Source organism: Oncorhynchus nerka, linkage group LG3 (assembly GCF_034236695.1).
Source record: "Oncorhynchus nerka isolate Pitt River linkage group LG3, Oner_Uvic_2.0, whole genome shotgun sequence".
Taxonomy (NCBI): Eukaryota; Metazoa; Chordata; class Actinopteri; order Salmoniformes; family Salmonidae; genus Oncorhynchus; species Oncorhynchus nerka.
This window is the reverse complement of record NC_088398.1, coordinates 41548263-41569297: the sequence shown is the minus strand read 5'-3', so window position 1 is coordinate 41569297 and position 21035 is coordinate 41548263. Positions and strand designations below refer to the sequence as shown.

General features: G+C 42.8%; 1 protein-coding gene across 2 annotated transcripts; it reads left to right on the top strand.

The window, feature by feature from the left end:
- Positions 1 to 450: 450 nt before the first annotated feature.
- On the top strand, positions 451 to 19431 carry LOC115108030 (WD repeat-containing protein 75-like). 2 transcript variants are annotated; one of them, XM_029631919.2, is made up of 20 exons: positions 451 to 559; positions 1178 to 1307; positions 1477 to 1542; positions 1644 to 1743; positions 2224 to 2348; positions 2703 to 2773; positions 3629 to 3745; positions 3864 to 3952; positions 6608 to 6766; positions 7118 to 7293; positions 7588 to 7763; positions 7970 to 8121; positions 8347 to 8521; positions 15337 to 15431; positions 15578 to 15673; positions 15913 to 16082; positions 16336 to 16395; positions 16530 to 16676; positions 17120 to 17211; positions 19145 to 19431. In XM_029631919.2, the coding sequence occupies exons 1-20, from the start codon at positions 477 to 479 to the stop codon at positions 19353 to 19355; spliced, it is 2490 nt and encodes an 829-aa protein (XP_029487779.2). In that variant the 5' UTR covers positions 451 to 476; the 3' UTR covers positions 19356 to 19431. The 2 variants fall into 2 exon arrangements, with proteins under 2 accessions (XP_029487779.2, XP_029487771.2); XM_029631911.2 differs by having other exon boundaries at positions 8344 to 8521.
- The last annotated feature ends 1604 nt before the right edge of the window (positions 19432 to 21035 follow it).

Genomic DNA, 21035 nt, shown 5'->3' with positions numbered 1-21035 from the left:
ACCCAATTGAGATGGTTTGGGATGTTGGATCGCAGAGTGGAAAAGCAGCCAACAAGTGCTCAGCATATGTGGGAACTCCTTCAAGACTGTTGGAAGAGCATTCGAGGTGAATCTGGTTGAGAGAATGCCAAGAGTGTGCAAAGCTGTCATCAAGGCAAAGTGTGGCTACCTTGAAGAATCTCAAATCTCAAATATATTTTTATTTGTTGAACACCTTTTTGGTTACTACATGATTCCATATGTGTTTTTTCATAGTTTTGATGTCTTCACTATTATTCTACAATGTAGAAAATAGTACAAATCAAGAAAAACCCTTGAACGAAGGGTGTCCAAACCTTTGACTGCTACTGTATATACATATGCAGTAATTTAAGTAGAACGCTTGAGGGCGACTAAACACCAGTTGTGAATAAACAAGAACAGAAAATAGCCACGTGTGGTTCAGATGCGAAGGTTCATAGTTGAAATTCGGAAAGATGGTGGAGATGGAGATCCGCATGGTTCACCTTGGTGGCAGCAAAATAAACTTCAGGGAGCCAGTTATTACACATGACTCCAGGTACTTATGTATTGATTGCAGCAGACATTAGCTAAACCTGAACAAAATATATGTCACAAGTATGGACGCAAATTGTAGTCATGGTTAGCTAATTTGTTACTGTACAACTAACGTGAGCTAGCTAACATAGCTAATATTCTAGCAGTATACATAGCAGTATTCTAAACGTCAGAGAAACAGAATTCTAGAAAGCCACGGATTCAATTAAGGTATCGTTAGCTATCTGGCTACTGTACTATGAAATAACGTGTAACGTTAGCTTACGGCATGTTTACGTTAGCTAAATAGCAAAACGTGCATTTGCTATTTAACTTGCTGGTTTGTTTATTACAATGAACTATCAGGCATCTTTTCTTTCCCACCTTTATTTAACTAGGGAAGTCAGTTAAGAACAAATTCTTATTTTCGATGACGGCCTAGGAACAGTGGTTTTAACTGCCTTGTCCTGGGGCAGAACTACAGATTTTTACCTCTGGTAAATTCGATCTAGGAACCTTTCGGTTTCTGGCCCAATGCTCTAACCACTAGGCTACCTGCCGCTCCAATCTAGTTAACGTTACATTGAATCTGGAATAACCGTAGTCTGTAAACTGATTTCAATCCGGTCGTTTTCGGCAGGTTCCTTTTGTGTGCCGCAGGGGAGTCCGTGAACGTGTACAGTACCAGCACAGAGGAATACGTCCATGATTTGCAGGGACACACTGACCTGGTGACAGGCGTTGTCCTCAACCCTTCAAACCATCTGCAGGTTTGTCAAATACAGTTGCTACATATATGTGTCTGCGAACTTTGATCAGCAACATGTTTATGTCTAAAGAAACATGGTTTGTTGTCGCTCCTATTGTTGGGTGTCTGAGGAGTGTTTGCACATTGGGATGTTTTGAGTGTAGACATGACATTGTCTCACTCTCTTGCAGGTATACTCGTGTTCAGCAGATGGCACTGTCCGATTGTGGGACTTCACGGATGCCATCCTCATCAAGGTACTGCCACAGCAGCATTCTTTACCAAAGTCAGTTTTAATCACTGCTTCCTGTTTTCTTCATGTGCTTAATATTAAATGACTTACTATGATACGTTTCAGACCTTCATTATCGGGTACCCAATCTACTCCATTTACGTCTCGGAAAAACATGAAGGAGTTGTTTTTCTCGTCGTTCCCATGGCAAATTACAAAAGCTCCGGTAAGTATAGCTACGCTTTGAAAAGGCGGTGCTATGTGAACGCTTCCGTACAGCCGTTACACAGTAGGTCATGTAAAGCACAGCACAGAGAATTTTCGACCAACCTTGGCGACACTTCCTCAAATCCCGACTTGGAAGACACCACGTCTTCTAAACGTCCATGTCTAGTTACAAGGGGTTTATTAGAATGTAGAAAATGATCCGTTATTACATTTTAAATCCATTAAGTAATCCAACAATGTGTACGCTGCTATCTTGTCTGTTTCATATCGTCTCTCATTGATTGAGACAGCTGGGTGTCCACCCCAAAAGTGCCAAATGTCATGTTGACACTCGCCTGTCTCGATCAATGAGAAAATCTGAAATAGACAAGATGGCTTTGTTCTTTCAAGTCAAAGGTGATTTCTTTGTAGTTGCACAACAAAATGGGGCAGAATGTTGAAGAGGGTGACATCTGACACACATGTGGTGTGTCTTCAGAGCTGTTCCAGCTGGTGGCTGTTCATCTGCCCCACAGTGGGGACCAGGAAGTGGAAGCGCGAGAGCTCTCGGCCGTGCTCTGTGATGTCAGCCCCCACCCTGGGGCTGCCTCCTTTGGCAGAGAGGTATGTGTAGTAGGCCTATACTTCGTATACCAGGTACTCCAGTAGCAAACAAGTCTCTGGCAGTGAATGACTTAGCCAAGGGTAACACTTAAACCATAATGATGGCTTTTGGAGGAGACATTACAACTATCTTTATGCACACTCTTGTCATGCCTTTTGCTAAAATCAACAGTGTGCAAACTATGACATGTTTTATTATCGCCTTCAACATTGACGCCATTTTTTAAAAACTTGAAACTTTGGGTGTACTCCTAGGAAACAAACAGGCTGAAACGGGGGGGGGGACCCCCTTGAACACCATTTACAACAATGTGCGCTAATGAATATAATGCACCTCTTGTTTCTTTCTCACAGGGTGAATACATAGCTGCCGTCAAAGGTTTACAGCTCGAGGTATTTTTCTTCAAGAAGCAGAAGTCCTACAGGTAAACACCATTCTCGCACATCAGCAGACTGTCCCCTTCAATGACAGTAGGCATGAATGATAATGTGTGGTTTTGTCTCTCTGGTTAGTGTTTGAGCAACACAAGTCCAACCACGCTGAACGGCAGCTTATCTGTTGGATGAGTGGCCTTTCTGCTTGTCTGTAGTCAGGGAACTCCGCTCTCTCCACTGGCTTCCAGTTGAAGCTCGCATCCGCTACAAGACCATGGTGCTTGCCTACGGAGCTGTGAGGGGAACGGCACCTCAGTACCTCCAGGCTCTGATCAGGCCCTACACCCAAACAAGGGCACTGCGTTCATCCACCTCTGGCCTGCTCGCCTCCCTACCACTGAGGAAGTACAGTTCCCGCTCAGCCCAGTCAAAACTGTTCGCTGCTCTGGCCCCCCAATGGTGGAACAAACTCCCTCACGACGCCAGGACAGCGGAGTCAATCACCACCTTCCGGAGACACCTGAAACCCCACCTCTTTAAGGAATACCTAGGATAGGATGAAGGATGTCATAAGGTGAAAGCACCAATTTGTAAGTCGCTCTGGATAAGAGCGTCTGCTAAATGACTTAAATGTAAATGTTAAATGTAATCCCTCTCACCCCCCTTAAAAGATTTAGATGCACTACTGTTCCACTGGATGTCATAAGGTGAATGCACCAATTTGTAAGTCGCTCTGGATAAGAGCGTCTGCTAAATGACTTAAATGTAATGTAAAATGGAACTAATAAGCCTCATAAGGATTCATTGCATGACAGTATTTTTGACATTACCCAAATAACATTGCTCATGACTTTGTCATAGTACTCATTCAATTGTATTGTATTGTTTGTTTCTGTACCCCACAGGTTTTCCCTGAAGTCAGGGATGAAGAAAGGGGCCAAGAATGCCTTCACCTGCGTTTCGTGCCACCCTAAAGAGGACTGTATTGCCACAGGTCACGAAGATGGCAAGATTCGCATGTGGTGAGTGATGCTCGAAGAACTTAGACCATGCCCAAACATGGCTTCACCAAAGACCAAATCTAGGGGAAACACTTGATTGGCATCACTCACAGTCAATGTTCTTTCCCTGTCTTCATAGGAGAAACTTCAACCAGAAGAAGGAGTACACATACTCCACCTTGCACTGGCACCACGGTGCTGTCAACACACTGTGCTTCACCCCAGAAGGTAATATAACTGTTGAATTATACCTAGACATATCATCTCTGATCACTCTATGCCAGGGTTCCCCAATAGGTGGCAGGTTGATTTTATTTGCCCCCTCAAGTCTAATGAGCAAAAAAGTAAAATATATATATATTTTATTTTTTGGCAAGTCAGTTAGGACATTAATTTGTGCATGACACGAGTAATTTTTCCAACAATTGTTTAGACAGATTATTTCACTTATAATTCGCTGTATCACAATTCCAGTGGGTCAGAAATTTACATACACTAAGTTGACTGCCTTTAAACCGCTTGGAAAATTCCAGAAAATTATGTCATGGCTTTAGAAGCTTCTGATAGGCTAATTGACATAATTTGAGTCAATTGTAGGTGTCCATGTGGATGTATTTCAAGGCCTACCTTCCAACTCTGCCTCTATGCTTGACATCATGGGAAAATCAAAAGAAATCAGCCAAGACCTCAGAAACACAATTGCAGACCTCCACAAGTCTGGTTCATCCTTGGGAGCAATTTCCAAATGCCGGAAGGTACCACGTTCATCTGTACAAACAATGGTACGCATGTATTAACACCATGGGACCACGCAGCCGTCATACCGCTCAGGAAGGGGACGCGTTCTGTCTCCTAGAGATGAACGTTCTTTGGTGTGAAAAGTGCAAATCAATCCCAGAACAACAGCAAAGGACCTTGTGACGATGCTGGAGGAAACCGGTACAAAAGTATCTATATCCACAGTGAAACGAGTCCAAAATCGATACAACCTGAAAGGCCGTTCAGCAGGGAAGAAGCCACTGCTCCAAAACCTCTATTAATAAGCCAGACTACGATTTGCAACGGCACATGGGGACAAAGATCATACTTTTTGGAGAAATGTCCTTTTGTCTGATGAAACAAAAATAGAACTGTTTGGCCATAATGACCATCATTATGTTTTTTTGAAAAAGGGGGAAGCTTGCAAGTTGAAGAACACCATCCCAACCGTGAAGCATAGGGGTGGCAGCATTATGTTGTGGGGGGTGCTTTGCTGCAGGAGGGACTGGTGCACTTCACAAAATAGATGGCATCATGAGGGAGGAAAATTGTGGATATATTGAAGCAACATCTCAAGATATCAGTCAGGAAGTTAAAGCTTGGTCGCAAATGGTTCTTCCAAATGGACAATGACCCCAAGCATGCTTCCAAAGTTGTGGCAAAATGACTTAAGGACAACAAAGTCAAGGTATTGGAGTGGCCATCACAAATTCTTGACCTCAATCCCATTGAAAATTTGTGGCCAGAACGGTGAAGCGTGTGCGAGCAAGGAGGCCTACAAACCTGACTCAGTTACACCAGCGCTGTCAGGAGGAATGGGCCAAAATTCACCCAAATTATTGTGGGAAGCTTGTGAAAGGCTACCGGAAACGTTTGACCCAAGTTAAACAATTTAAAGGCAATGCTACCAAATACTAATTGAGTGTATGTAAACCTCTGACCGACTGGGGAATGTGATGAAAAAAGTTAAAGCTGAAATAAATCATTTTCTGTACTATTATTCTGACACTTCACATTCTTAAAATAAAGTGGTGATCCTTCTGACCTACGACAGGGAATCTTTACTCAGATTAAATGTCAGGAATTGTGTAACTGTTTAAATGTATTTGGCTAAGGTGTATGTAAACTTCCGACTTCATCTGTAAGTGAAAGAAATAGGTTTTGATTGTTTTACTGGTAATGCCAACAAAATACATTTTTGGTCAGTGTGTGTGTGACCTTTATTTAACTAGGCATGTCGGTTAAGTACAAAATCTTATTTACAATGACGGCCTAACCCAGACGATGCTGGGCCAATTGTGCGCAGCCCTATGGGACTCCCAATCACGGCCGGATGTGATACCATCTGGATTCGAACCAGGTACTATAGTGACGTCTCTTGCACTGAGATGCAGTACCTTAGACCGCTGCGTCCGTGTGTTAACTATTTAACTGTACTAAAATGTTAAACAACATTTTTTTTTAATGGACGGTTTCTGAATACATACATACATATTTCGTTGATGGACATAAAACTGTAAAATCAGCAGGAAATGAGCTGAAGTGGATTTTTTATTTAGGAAATCTGTTCCCAAGTATTCTGACACCTAATGGAGGCCTTCTAGCCACTCCCTACTGCTTCAAGTCCCCAAGACACGTCTCTGAACTACGGGGACCGAGGCCTGTGCTCCCTTGTGCCTCCTATGAAATGCTGTCCCTGACCATCTGAGAGCCGCTTGATCACTCTGAATTGTTTTTAATGGCCTTAACCCACTTCTATATGCTCTTTCATAGTCCTAGTCCCAATCTAAAATGTATTTAGTGCCTAGCCCGCTATGGCTATTTTACCTGCCTTGATTCTAAATGTATGTTTATATTTTGAGAACGAATGAAAAGTGCTATACAAATTATTATATGCGTTCGTGTCCCAATGCAATCGAGGTTTGAAATGATTTGTTTTTGTCATAATTGCGATCAAATTTGGAGTGTACAAATTATTCATGACGTTCCGGGCCCCCGACCATCAACTCAAGAAAAAAATCTTCCCGTGGCTGAATGTAGTTGGGGACAACTGCTCTATGCCAACTGTTTTCATGGTGGAAGGATTTTGACCAGTGGCGTGACTCTTTGTTTTCTTTTCTGTAGGCACTAATCTTCTGAGTGGGGGCATAGAGTCCGTGCTGGTCCATTGGCATTACACACAGGAGAACCAGAAAGACTTCTTGCCTCGCCTGGGCGCCGCCATCACACACATCGCCGTGTCACCTGACGGTTCCTTGTTCTCCACCTCGCACTCTGACAACAGTAAGGACTATTACAGCCTGTTACAAGAATTTCACGGTTCATCTCTCCTCCCTCCCTTGAAGTAATCACTGATCTGACATGACTGGATTGGTCATTGCTGTGTGCCGAATCCATGCTTGCACCTATCCAATCATGTTAGATCAGTGCTTACTTCAACGAAGGATGCTTAAATCTGGTCGGGGTCCTAAGTCTCACATTTACAAGGGACAGTGGCCATATGTATTCATTCTATGTACGTTCCTTTTGTCAACTGCTAGAAAGATTTGTAGGAATATTCAATCTGTAGTCCTAACCATTCTCTTTCTTTCTGGGGTTTTTTCCTTCTCCCCTTTTCTCGGTCCCCCTCTCAAGAGATCACAATCATTCAGAGTTGTGTCAAAGTGTCGGCCGTCATCCAGGGGCTGGTTAAAGGCGATGGTGTGTGGACAAACCTAATCATTGACCCGCGCAGTAAAGCTTTGGTGCTTAATGGGAAACCAGGGCACCTGCAGTTCTACTCTCTCCACCGCGACAAGCAACTCTACAACGTATGCACACCTTTCTGTCTACAGGAGCTGTCAATTTAAAACCACCATACGCTGTCCTTGTAAACTTGGGCAAGGCAGTGACCTATGAATGTTCTTGAACTTTGTCACATGACTTGTAGAAATGGAATGACTAGAATATATATTCAAGTCATTTTATTTCTATGGCCTGAGTCTTGACGGTCTGGCTTCGCTCATTTGTCATGAACAAAAAATGTAACTATTTGATAATGAATGAACTCTTATTGACCAATCAAGTTAATTAAAATTATTTTACTCTTTCTCTTCTACCTTCAGTTGGACATAGTACAGCAGGAGTACATCCACGAGGAGGGTCTGGACCAGTTTGAGGTGGTCAAAGCGGCATTCGACGCCCGCGGCGACTGGCTTGCTACCGTGGAGGAGAGGAGAAAAAAAGGCGCTGAGCTGGAGATCAATTTGAAGCTGTGGGCGTACGACAAGCTAACTCAGAGGTACTATTTATTTATAAGCCTGGTTGCATGTTGTACATGTCTTCATATCAACATGTCGTGGCATTGTTTTCATGCTCGTCAATAACAAGCCCCTTAGTTATTGCGGTTCACACATTTGGCTATAACGCTGCTCCATTTGTGATATATTTAAGTATGTGGTTTCCATCTTTCACCCACTTTCCACCCTAACTTGTCCCCCTCTGTAGTTTTGTGCTGAACACCACAGTGACAGCTCCCCACGAGGACCAGATTACAGCCATGTTCTTCAGCCCCTCCCCAGAGACCACCATGCTGGTGACCACTAGCCTCGACGGCCACTTCAAAGCCTGGGTGCTGGCAGACCACTCAGACGCCAACGGTAAGTAGTCCCGAGGTGGTTCTTTCTATGGGTTTTGGTTTGGATTGTTGAGCCTGATGTCCAGGATTTGGCAAGTCTTCCTATGTAATAGGTCCTTGAGACCTGCTAGTTATTATTCACCGACACATGATTTGCCCAATCAAGGTACCGATGAGTCAAATCAAACTGGTGCTCTAACGTTCTCCCTGGCTTTTCCTTTCTCTGTATGCGTATGACGACCAGCAGAGGGCTTCTGGGAATGTGACTTTGTGGGTGGGTATCATCTCCTGAAGCCCGGTTGCTGCTCCTTCTCGGCTGACGGCTCCCTTTTGTCCGTTGGCTTCCAGGAAGTGGTGACTGTGTGGAGCCCGGCTTCCTGGGAGCTACTCACCACTCTGTCCCAGCCCCCAGGGGCCATCAGGTCAGAAATCACACACACTTACAAACATTCACACACTGATACAAGTATACACAAACACACACGACCATTGAAACGAGCAGACGTTTCAACAACTTTGCTAACAAAAAAAACGAATGTTGGCAGATATAGCAGTCTGTCAACAAACAAGATGGCCTAACACTAGAAAAGCCTAGGCCTCGTTGGACCACTAGCATTTGTATTAGTTTATGTACAAACGTCACAATTCAAGTGTTAAAATCTATTAAATAAACACCATAGCAACGATCATTCATTATTAATTTGTTAAGGGCAAGTCTTAAGGAACAGTATGCATTTCAAAAGTACAGAGTGGCATAATGTATTCTGAGTCCAAATATATTACTACGCTTTGGAGTGTTGCAGTGCACACCGGGAGCGCCTGAAATCATGGTAATTCTGCCAAAAAGTTATATTTCGAAATGGAGCTCAAGGGGTCATTTGTAAGAGGTGTTTGGCAAGGAGAGGTGGTTTTAGAAATGGCGGAACCTGCTCTTTCTCATACAGTATATTCTTACCTGCTTTTGACTCTGTAGAATAATGTCCCTTTTTGCTGCTGCAATTCATGTCTATTCCAAGCTGCGCTGTTCATCAGATTCTTCGTATACAGTTGAATATATTCTTTTCCATTAGACTATTGTCAGTTTATTCTTGTCTGTAGGCTAACTCTGTGAAATTTAGTTTCAATATAGTTTAGGTTGAGTGTCAACGGGCCATCAGCTGGACAGGCTGACTACCAGTGAAATAACTGGCTGTAAATCACATGTCCTCTTAAAACTGCTTATAACACATTGTGTTCGTGATATTACAATTCTAACAACTGTTTGTTATATAGACTTACTTAGGAAAAGTCGAGGACAGGAGGACATGACTTAAAAAATGGCTGCGTTATTAAAAAAGTAAGTCCATTTTGAGTCAACTCTTGACTCTCCTAGTGTTAAACCAACAGTTATGACTCGTGATATGAACTTGGGTTCACATTTCCGTTGTTTACTTGTGTAGCACCCTCTGTGGTACTTACAGTTCCTTCAGAAAGTATTCATACACCTTTACCACTTTACCTTGTGTAATTATGTTTTTAGAAATGAATCAAATGACAAAGTTAAATGTCTTGAGTCAAAGCATTTAATCCCTTTATGGCAAGCCTAAAGTTCAGGAGTACACATTTGCTTAACTCAAATAAGTTGCATGGACTCACTGTGTGCAATAATAAGTGTGTAACATGATTTTTGAATGACTACCTCATCTCTACCCCACACATACAATTAAGGTCCCTCTGTCGAGCAGTGAATTTCAAACACAGATTCAACCACAAAGACCAGGGATGTTTTCCAATGCCTCGCAAAGAAGGGCACCTATTGGTAATGGGTAAAAGAAAGAGGGGAAAAAAACAGATATTGAATATCCTTTTGAACATGATGAAGTTATTAATTACACTTTGGATGGTATACACCCAGTCACTACAAAGACACAGGCGTCCTTCCTAACTCAGTTGCCGGAGAGGAAGAAAACCGCTCTGGGATTTCACCATGAGGCCAATGATGACTTTAGTTCGAGTTTAATAGCGGTGATGGGAAATAACTGAGGATGGATCAACATTGTACAGCCGTGGCCAAAAGTTTTGAGAATGACACAGATACTCATTTTCACAAAGTCTGCTGCTTCAGTGTCTTAAGATATTTTTGTCAGATGTTACTATGGAATACTGAAGTATAATTACAAGCATTTCATAAGTGTCAAAGGCTTTTATTGACAATTACATGAAGTTGATGCAAAGAGTCAATATTTGCAGTGTTGACCCTTCTTTTTCAAGACCTCTGCAATCCGCCCTGGCATGCTGTCAATTAACATTCTGACTGATGGCAGCCCATTCTTGCATAATCAATGCTTGGAGTTTGTCAGAATTTGTGGGCTTTTGTTTGTCCACCTGCCTCTTGAGGATTGACCACAAGTTCTCAGTGGGATTAAGGTCTGGGGAGTTTCCTGGCCATGGACCCAAAATATTGATGTTTTGTTCCCCGAGCCACTTAGTTATCATTTTTGCCTTATGGCAAGGTGCTCTATCATGCTGGAAAAGGCATTGTTCGTCACCAAACTGTTCCTGGATGGCTGGGAGAAGTTGCTCTCGGAGGATGTGTTGGTACCATTCTTTATTCATGGCTGTGTTCTTTGGCAAAATTGTGAGCGAGCCCACTCCCTTGGCTGAGAAGCAACCCCACACATGAATGGTCTCAGGATGCTTTACTGTTGGCATGACACAGGACTGATGGTGGCGCTCACCTTGTCTTCTCCGGACAAGCTTTTTTCCGGATTCCCCAAACAATCGGAAAGGGAATTCATCAGAGAAAATGACTTTACCCCATTCCTCAGCAGTCCAATCCCTGTACCTTTTGCAGAATTTCCATCTGTCTCTGTTTTTCCTGGAGAGAAGTGGTTTATTTGCTGCCCTTTTTGACACCAGGCCATCCTCCAAAAGTCTTCGCCTCACTCACCCGCCTGCTGCCATTCCTGAGCAAACTCTGTGCTGCTGGTGCCCCGATCCCGCAGCTGAATCAACTTTAGGAGATGGTCCTGGCGCTTGCTGGACTTTCTTTGGCTCCTTGAAGCCTTCACGACAATTGAACCACTCTCCTTGAAGTTCTTGATGATCTGATAAATGGTTGATTTAGGTGCAATCTTACTGGCAGCAATATCCTTGCCTGTGAAGCCCTTTTTGTGGAAAGCAATGATGACGGCATGCGTTTCCTTGCAGGTAACCATGGTTGACAGAGGAAGAACAATGATTCAAGCACCACCCTCCTTTTGAAGCTTCCAGTCTGTTATTTGAACTCAATCAGCATGACAGAGTGATCTCCAGACTTGTCCTCGTCAACACTTAACGAGAGAATCACTGACATGTCAGCTGGTCCTTTTGTGGCAGGGCTGAAATGCAGTGGAATTTTTTTGGGTGGATTCAGTTCATTTGCAGGGCAAAGAGGGACTTTGCAATTAATCTGATCACTCTTCATAACATTCTGGAGTATATGCAAATTGCCATCATACAAACTGAGGCAGCGGACTTTGTGAAAATGTATATTTGTGCCGTTCTCAAAACTTTTGGCCACGGCTGTAGTTACTCTGCAATACTAACCTAATTGACAGAGTGAAAAGGAAGCAATTATAGAATATTAATATTCCAGAACATGCATCCTGTTTGCAACAAGGCACTAAAGTAAAACTGCAAAAACAAATTGGCAAAGGAATTAACTTTGTGCTGAAAAACAATTGTTGTGTTTTGTTAGATTTGCCCCAAAACATAACATCACTGAGTTTCACTCTTCATATTTTCAAGCATGTTGGCTGCATCGTGTAATGGGTATGCTTGTCATCCGCAAAGACTCTAGAGTTTTCTAGTAAAATAATTGTCTGCTTTCCAACAAACGCTGGGAGACATTCCCCTTTTAGCAGGATAATATCCTAGAACACAAGAGTAAATATACATAAATATGTAATTGCTTACCAAGATGACATTACATGTCCCTGAGTGGCCTAGTTGCAGTTTTGACTTAAATTGGCCAGAAAATCTATAGCAAGACTTAGCTGAAAATGGCTGCCTAGCAATGTTTAACAACCAACTTGACAGAGCTTGAAGAATTTTGAAAAGAATGTGCAAATATTGTGTAATCCAGGTGTGCAAAGCTCTTAGACATAGCCAGAAAGACACACACAGCTCTAATCACTGCCACGGGTGTTTGTAACATTTATTGACTCGGGTGTGAATACTTAAGTAAATGAGATTTCTGCATTTCATTTTCAATAAATGTGCAAAGATTTCTAAACATATTTTCACTTTGTCAATATGGGCCATTGAGTGTAGATGTGTGAAAGGAAAAAAAAGATTGTTACTGCCTGAATTCAAAATGGATTCAATGTGGAATAAGTTGAGGTGTATGAATACTTTCTGAAGGAACTGTAAGTCTGTATTATTTGCACAAAACGAGTGTACTTCATGGCAACGGATCGGGAACATACAAAAAAAACAAGTTCTATTGGCCAGCCGTGTCAGCCTGGGAGACAGAACCTGCTATGCAACATTGAGTGTCAGCCTCTACTCTAATATCTTGCCAAGTCAGCCCCCTCCCCCCTCTCCTTAGGTCAGTGAGTGCAGACAATTTGTATTTGGTGTTGTCTTATTCAATTGCACGCCAAAGCTTCTTAGCTGCAGCCTGCAAATGACTACACACTGGTTTTAATGCTGGTATTCACAATGGCCCCAAGCCATTGCATACAGTGATAGTCAACTATACATCACTCTCAATTTTTTTTTTACATCCTTTGTCTAAAATCAGGATGAAATTTGCTCCCTTTCTGATTTTCTCTATTTTTGCATGTTTTTTTTATACAGAATTATCAGATCTTCAACCAAAACCTAATATTAGATAAAGGGAACCTGCGTTTACAAATAACAAAACAAATTGATACTTATACTGAACTTATAGTGAACAATTTTAAGGTTCATATAAGGAAATCAGTCAATTAAATTCATTAGGCCCTAATTTATGGATTTCACATGACTGGGCAGGAACACAGCCACTAGTGGGCCTGGGAGGGCATTGGACCACCCACTTGGGAGCCAGGCCCAGCCAATCAGAATGAGTTTGACGATCCCGCAGGTGAAGAAGCCAGATGTGGAGGTCCTGGGCTGGCATGGACACACCTGGTTGTGAGGCCGGTTGGACGTACTACCAAATTCTCTAAAATGACATTGGAGGTGGCTTAGGGTAGAGATATTAATATAACATTCTCTGGCAACTGCTCTGATGGACATTCCTGCAGTCAGCATGCCAATTGCTTGCTCCCTCAACTTGAGACAACTGTGGCATTGTGTTGTGACATTTTAGTGGCCTTTTTTTTTGTCCCCAGCACAAGGTGCATCTGTGCAATGATCATGCTGTTTAATCAGCTTCTTGATATGCCACACCTGTCCGGTGGATGTATTATCTTGGCAAAGGAGAAATGTTCACTAACGTGGATATAAGCACAGTTGTGCAACCAAAATTGAGAAGCTTTTTGTGCGTATGGAAAAATTCTGGAATCCTTTTCAGCTCAGGAAATATGGGACCAACACTTTACATGTTGTGTTTATATTTTTGTTCAGTGTATGTATTTATTTATTTAAATAAGTTATGCAACACCCAATTCCACTGTGTGAAAAAGTAATTTCCCCCTTACACTCAATAAGTGGTTGTGCAACCTTTTGCTGCAATGGCTGCAACCAAATGCTTCCTGTAGTTGTTGATCAGTCTTTCACATTGCTGTGGATTAATTTTTGCCCACTCCTGCTTACAGACTCTTGCTTCTTTAACTCTGTGACATTTGTGGGTTTTCAAGCATGAACTGTTAATTTCAAGTCCTGCCACTAGATCTCAATTGGGATTAGGTCTGGACTTTGACTAGGCCATTCCAAAACTTCAAATTTGTTGCTTTTACATTTTTTTTTACATTTTCATGTAAACTTGATTGTGTGTTTTGGATCATTGTCTTGCTGCATTACCCAGCTGTGCTTCAGCTCACTCTTGGATGGCCTGAAATTCTCCTGTGGAATTCTCTGATACAGAGCGGAACTCATGGTTTCTTCTATTAAGGCAAGTCGTCCAAGTCCTGAGGTAGCAAAGCATCCCCAAAACATCACACTTCCACCACCATGCTTGACCGTTGCTATGAAGTTCGTACTGTAGAATGCGGTGTTTGGTTTTTGCCAGACATAATGGGACCCATCACTTCCAAAAAAGTTGACTCAAGTTTGCCAAAAAAGCAACTTGCAGATCAACAAGACTCTTAGAAGAATGTTCTATGGACAGATGAGTCAAAAGTATACATTTTTTTGGATGACATGGTTCCCATTATGCCTAGTGAAAACCAAACACCGCATTCCACAGTAAGAACCTTACGCCAACAGTCAAGCACCAAATAAAATTGTTGGTCACATACACATGTTTAGCAGATGTTATTGTTGGTGTAGCAAAATGCTTGTGGCAGCTCTGCTTCTCTGCATTGTGGTGTTAGTGTGATGTTTTGGGGATGCTTTCCTTCCTCAGGACTTGGACGACTTGCCTTAATAGAAAGAACCCTAAATTCTGCTCTGTATCATATAATTCTACAGGAGAATGTCAGGTCATCCGTCTGTAAGCTGAAGCGCAGCTGGGTCACGCCGCAAGAGAATGATGGAAAACACACAAGTCTACATGATTTGAAAATGGCTAAAGAACCATTTTTAAGTTTTGGAATGGCCTAGTCAGTCAAGACCTAATCCCAATTGAGATGATGTGGCAGGACCTGAAACAGGCAGTTTATGCTTGAAAACCCACAAATGTCGCTGAGTTAAAGAAGAGTGGGCCAAAATATATCTGATAACATTCAGTATGCAAAAGTATAGAATTAGAAAGGGGGCAAATACTTTCTCACAGCACTGAATAGGGATATCTCTGCCTCGTATGTGCTCAGAGGGATGTAGGCAATTGCTGGTACAGATGGCTGTGGAAGTCAAGCACTGGGACTTTGCATTGTTATTCCAGCTGCTCATAGTCTGTTGTGTAACCACCTATGGATTTTTCTGTTTGGTGTTTACATGTGGTCTGAACTTAAATGATTTCAGGTGACTGCATTTTGTAGTTGGAGCTCTGGTGTGGAAAAGCTTCTTGCCACTAATCCTGTGAAATATGTTTTTAGGGTGGGTGGTGGTATGGTCAGGTGGACTTTGACAGTACGGTAAGAGACGGGTGACGTGGTTTGAAGGTTAACAGACTCTTTTGATCCAACAGGGACCTTTGTTTTGGACGGTTAAGCTGTTCCAAGTACCTGTTGGGGGCCAGCACCAAGAACCAACTCTGCTGCTGGAACCTCCTCACCTGCTCACGTAAGACAGTGGCTCTCTGACGTGTGTGCTCGTGTGCAACTGTCCTATAAGCAACACATCCATGACTTAAGAAATAAAACAAATCTGTTCAATCTGTAAACTTTTCTCTTTTTACATTTGTTTCTCTCTTCCCTTCTCTCTCTCAGTGGAGTGGAGTACTCCCATGGACGTAAGCCTGCTCCAGACCGACCCGCTGTCTGAGAACATGGCAGCCTTCTGCAGCCAATCTGGCAGCTCTGACTGTGAGTACTACCTAGTTTCTAGTTCTAGCTGCCAGTACCAACATAACTATTTTGCCTCATTTGGTTTACATTGTTTTGCCACACCCACTCCAAGGGCCCAAAGCGTAGCTAATTGCACATGGCAGGGTCCCCTTAGGTATTGTATAATATGTGCTGTAGCCTTGTCGTACGGTAGACCCAACCATGTCTAAATAGGTTAAATGGGCTTCACTCCTCAATATGCCCTCTGCTCCCACCAGTGTTTGTCTTCAAGCCCAGCGAGCCACGGCCCCTCTACTCCCAAAAGGCTTTGTGCACGGGCAAGGTGCAGCATGCAGTCTTCGCGCCGCGCGACCAGATGCTGGAGAGCTGCGAGGAGCGTACCCAGTGGCTCAACAGATCCCAGCTCTACTTCTTCACCCAACACATGGTGAATATATATATACATGTAATACACACGGTCTCCAGACTCATGGTGTCCTCTCCTCGTCTCCTTTCCTTTGTCACCGCTAGTAAATGAAAGGACAGGACACACCACATGTTTGAAGTTCTTCCAAACTACTAAATTACATTTGAAAGTAAGGAAACTGTTAATCTGGGGTGTAGGAGCATGCTTGAGTTTGACTTCTTATTCCACTGGCAGGTAACTAACCACAGAGGTTCTGTCTGACATCCGTTTATAGGATTTGTTGACTTTTAGCACCAAGACTGAAGAGGACAGACTGTTGGCATCCAGTAAACAGGTACAATCCCATTTTGTTCCAAAACGGCTGCGAAAAGGTATTGTCATTCATTTTAGTTTTTTTAAAATTTTCTGTGACAATGTATAGCATTCTCTGCGTCAGTTCTGACTCTTTGTTTTCGGGGTGTTTTTCAGCTCATGGTAGACGACAGTGTTGCCGTGACGCCGTTCTACCTGTTGTTAGGGAAACACAGAGGGCAGCAACTGGAGAAGCAGGAAGCACTGACCAATCCCATGGCAGAAAGGACTCAGCTCCCACAGGGCTCCATTGCCATCAAGGAGGTGTGTGTGTGTGTGTGTGTTCATGCAATGTTCACTGGCTGTTAATTTGCTGACCTGTAAATAAGCCTTGTGTTTCTACATTCTGCAGTGTTGTTCCTCAAAGTTCATGTTTAGCTTTGCTAGAATGCTTAAAAAATGCATGTGCCAAGTATTTGTATACTTCCAAGCAGCGAACTACTGAATATACTGAGCTCACTTTAGATGCTAGGTGAGACGAAATGGTCTGCAAACATTCCCAGAGTGTATCAGAAAGTTAATCAATAAATGTTTTATTGGCTAATAATTGTAACGGTAAACAGGGAACACTTACTTGATTCTCTCAAGAACCCAGCGTAACTTTTTAGACCAGGTTATTGATCATTGGCCCTGAAGGGCATAGTCAGTGAGCAATACGCATCAGGACCTCTGCGTAACTCACTCCTCTCCCGCTCTCTCTCCCTCAGCTGCTGCACACCCCAGCCCACGTCCTGCCTTCAGCCTCGTTCCTCTGCGCCATGTTTGTCCGCTCCCTGCTCATCTCCAGCTCCTCTGCCAGGTGAGTCCAGTTACTAGTAGTTTGTTTATTGTTCCCAACAAGATAATGGTTTGTGGCATACAGTTAAAAAACACACACACAAAAAAAACAGAATATGTTGACATAGAATCACAATGAATAGGTTCATCTACATTCCCCTGAAAACAATGGAGAGTGGTGTGTGTGTCGGGTTTAAGTATGAGCGTGTGGGTAGAGTTCAGTTCGTGGACTCCCCCATTGTTTTTAGGTACGAATTTGTTCTGTCAATATAATCTTAAACCTAAAAGGTTATATACAGTGCGTTTGAAAAGTATTCAGACCCCTTGACTTTTTCCATATTTTGTTACGTTACAGCCTTATTCTAAAATTGATCTACAATCTACACCCAATACCCCATAATGACAAAGCAAAACATTTTTTATTAAAAATGGAAATATCTCACTTGTATATGTTTTCAGACCCTTTACTCAGTACTTTGTTGTAGCACCTTTGGCAGCGAATACAGCCTTGATTCTTCTTGGGTATGACGCTACATGCTTGGCACACCTGTATTTGGGGAGTTTCTGCAGATCCTCTCAAGCTCTGTCAGGTTGGATGGGGAGCGTTGCTGCACAGTTATTTTCAGGTCTCTCCAGAGATGTTTGATCAGGTTCAAGTCCGGGCTCTGGCTGCGCCACTCAAGGACATTCAGAGACTTGTCCCGAAGCCAATCCTGTGTTTTCTTGGCTGTGTGCTTAGGGTTGTTGTCCTGTTGCAAGGTGACTCTTCGCCCCAGTCTGAAGTCCTGGGCGCTCTGGAGCAGGTTTTCATCAAGGATCTCTGTACTTTGCTCCGTTCAACTTTCCTTCGATCCTGACTAGTCTCCCAGTCCATGCTGCTTTAAAACATCCCACAGTATGATGCTGCCACCACCATGCTTCGCCGCAGGGATGGTGCCAGGTTTCTTCCAGACATGACGTTTGGCATTCAGGCAAAATAGTTCAATCTTGGTTTCATCAGACCAGATAATCTTGTTTCTCATGATCTGAGATCTGTCCATGTGCCTTTTACTGAGGAGTGGCTTCCGTCTGGCCACTCTACCATAAAGGCCCGATTGGTGGAGTGCTGCAGAGATGGTTGTCCTTCTGGTAGGTTCTCCCATCTCCACAGAGTAACTCTAGAGCTCTGTCAGTGACCATCGGGTTCTTTGTCACTTCCCTGACCAAGGCCCTTCTCCCCCTATTTATTGCTCAGTTTGGCCAGGCAGCCAGCTCTAGGAAGTGTTTTGGTGGGTCCAAACGTCCATTTAAGAATGATGGAGGCGACTGTGTCCTTAGGGACCTTCACTGCTGCAGAAATGTTTTGGTACCCTTCCCCAGATCTGTGCCTCAACACAATTCTGTCTCTGAGCTCTAATTCCTTCAACCTCATGTCTTGGTTTTTTCTCTGACATGCACTGTCAACTGCAGGACCAAATTATCTCCAATTGAATTTACCACAGGTGGACTACACACATCTCAAGGATGATCACTGGAAAACAGGATCCACCTGAGCTAAATTGAGTCTCATAGCAAAGGGTTTGAATACTTACTTAAATAAGGTATCTATTTTATAAATTTGAAAACATTTCTAAAAACCTGTTTTTCTCTCTGTCATAATGGGGTATTGTGTGTAGATTGCTGAGGATTTAATATATATTTTTTAGAATGTTACATTAGTTTTAACGTGGAAAAGTCGAGGGGTCTTAATACTTTCCCGAAGGCACTGTAGGTACAGTAACAAATGCTACATCTCACTTCCTTGAGAAAGCGGGCTGATATGCACTTTGGGTCAGAAAATTCCCCACATATGCTAGACAGTACTATGGATAATCACATTTTATGTTGACTGTTTTAATATTTTGGAATACTTGCTTAGTCATGAGGGCTCTCACCCCACTTACATGGGTTTTTTGTTTTTTTGTAAATTGCTGAAGAGAGGAAAAAGAACATGAAGAAGGGGAAATGGAGAGAGAGAAAGAGGAAGAGGACTCCGAAGGGGAAGCAGACCCCCGTCTGGGGGAATCGGCAGCATGGGGCCCACCCGAGGAGTTTGGGGCACCAGCTCTCATCAAAGCCCAAGAGAGGGAACTGAGGAAAGTTAAAACATTTGACCACAGCTGGCTCAGCAGCCTACTGGACTGTTAAGCATGAACAAGCCCAAACACACACACTTTTCACAAAGGCTGTATTTTCATATAATAAATATATTTCTGTTTTCAAATGTGCCGTATCATTCTTGTTTCTGGCATTGCCCCAAGAATGTTTGTTTTGCTGGATCAAAACAATTTTAAAGTTAAATATCACTTTGTAATATGTCTAGCTCTGTACAGTAGTGTTTTGCAGAGTGATTCACTTATCACTCATTTAATTCATACTGTGTGTCAAGGTTGCTGGCATATACATGTTCCAGTTTGCCTATACAGTTGAAGTCGGAAGTTTACGTACGCTTAGGTTGGAGTCATTAAAACTGATTTTTTTTTAACCATTCCACAAATTCCTTGTTAACAAACTATAGTTTTGGCAAGTCGGTTAGAACATCTACTTTGTGCATGACACAAGTCATTTTCCCAACAATTGTTTACAGACACATTGAATTATAAGTGAAATAATATCACAATTCCAGTGGGTTACATACACTAAGTTGACTGTGCCTTTAAACATCTTGGAAAATTCCAGAAAATGATGTCATGGCTTTAGAAGCTTCTGATAGGCTAATTGACATCATTTGAGTACCTGTGGATGTATTTCAAGGCCTACCTTCCAACTCAGTGCCTCTTTGCTTGACATGGGAAAATCAAAAGAAATCAGACCAAGACCTAAAAAAAAAAAATTGTAGACCTCCGCAAGTCTGGTTCATCCTTGGTAGCAATTTCCAAACGCCTGAAGGTACCACATTCATCTGTACAAACAATAGTCCGCAAGTATAAACACCATGGGACCACGCAGCTGTCATAACGCTCAGGAAGTTCTGTCTCCTAGAGATGAACGTACTTTGGTGCGAAAAGTGCAAATCAATCCCAGAACAACAGCAAAGGATCTTGTGAAGATGCTGGAGGAAATGGGGTCAAAATATCTATCCACAGTAAAACGAGTCCTATATCGACATAACCTGAAAGGCCGCTCAGCAAGAAAGAAGTCACTGCTCCAAAACTGCCAGACTACAGTTTGCAACTGCACATGGGGACAAATTTTGTACTTTTTGGAGAAATGTCCTCTGGTCTGATGAAACAAAAAATAGAACTGTTTGGCCATAATGACCATCGTTATGTTTGGAGGAGAAAGGGGGGGGGGCTTGCAAGCCGTAGAACAGCATCCCAACCGTGAAGCACAGGGGTGGCAGCATCATGTTGTGGGGGTGCTTTGCTGCAGGAGGGACTGGTGCACTTAACAAAATAGATGGCATCATGAGTGAGGAAAATTATGTGGATATATTGAAGGAACATCTCAAGACATCAGTCAGGAAATTAAAGCTTGGTCCCAAATGGGTCTTCCAAATGGACAATGACCCAAAGTTGTGGCAAAATGGCTTAATGACAACAAAGTCAATGTATTGGAGTGGCCATCACAAAGCCCTGACCTTAATCCTATAGAAATTTGTGGGCAGAACTGGAGAAAACAATGTGCGAGCAAGGAGGCCTACAAACCTGACTCAGTTACACCAGCTCTGTCAGGAGGAATGGGCCAGAATTCACCCAACTTACTGTGGGACACTTGTGGAAGGCTACCTGAAACGTTTGACCCAAGTTAAACAACTTAAAGGCAATGCTACCAAATACTAATTGAGTGTATGTAAACTTCTGACCCACTGGGAATGTGATGAAATAA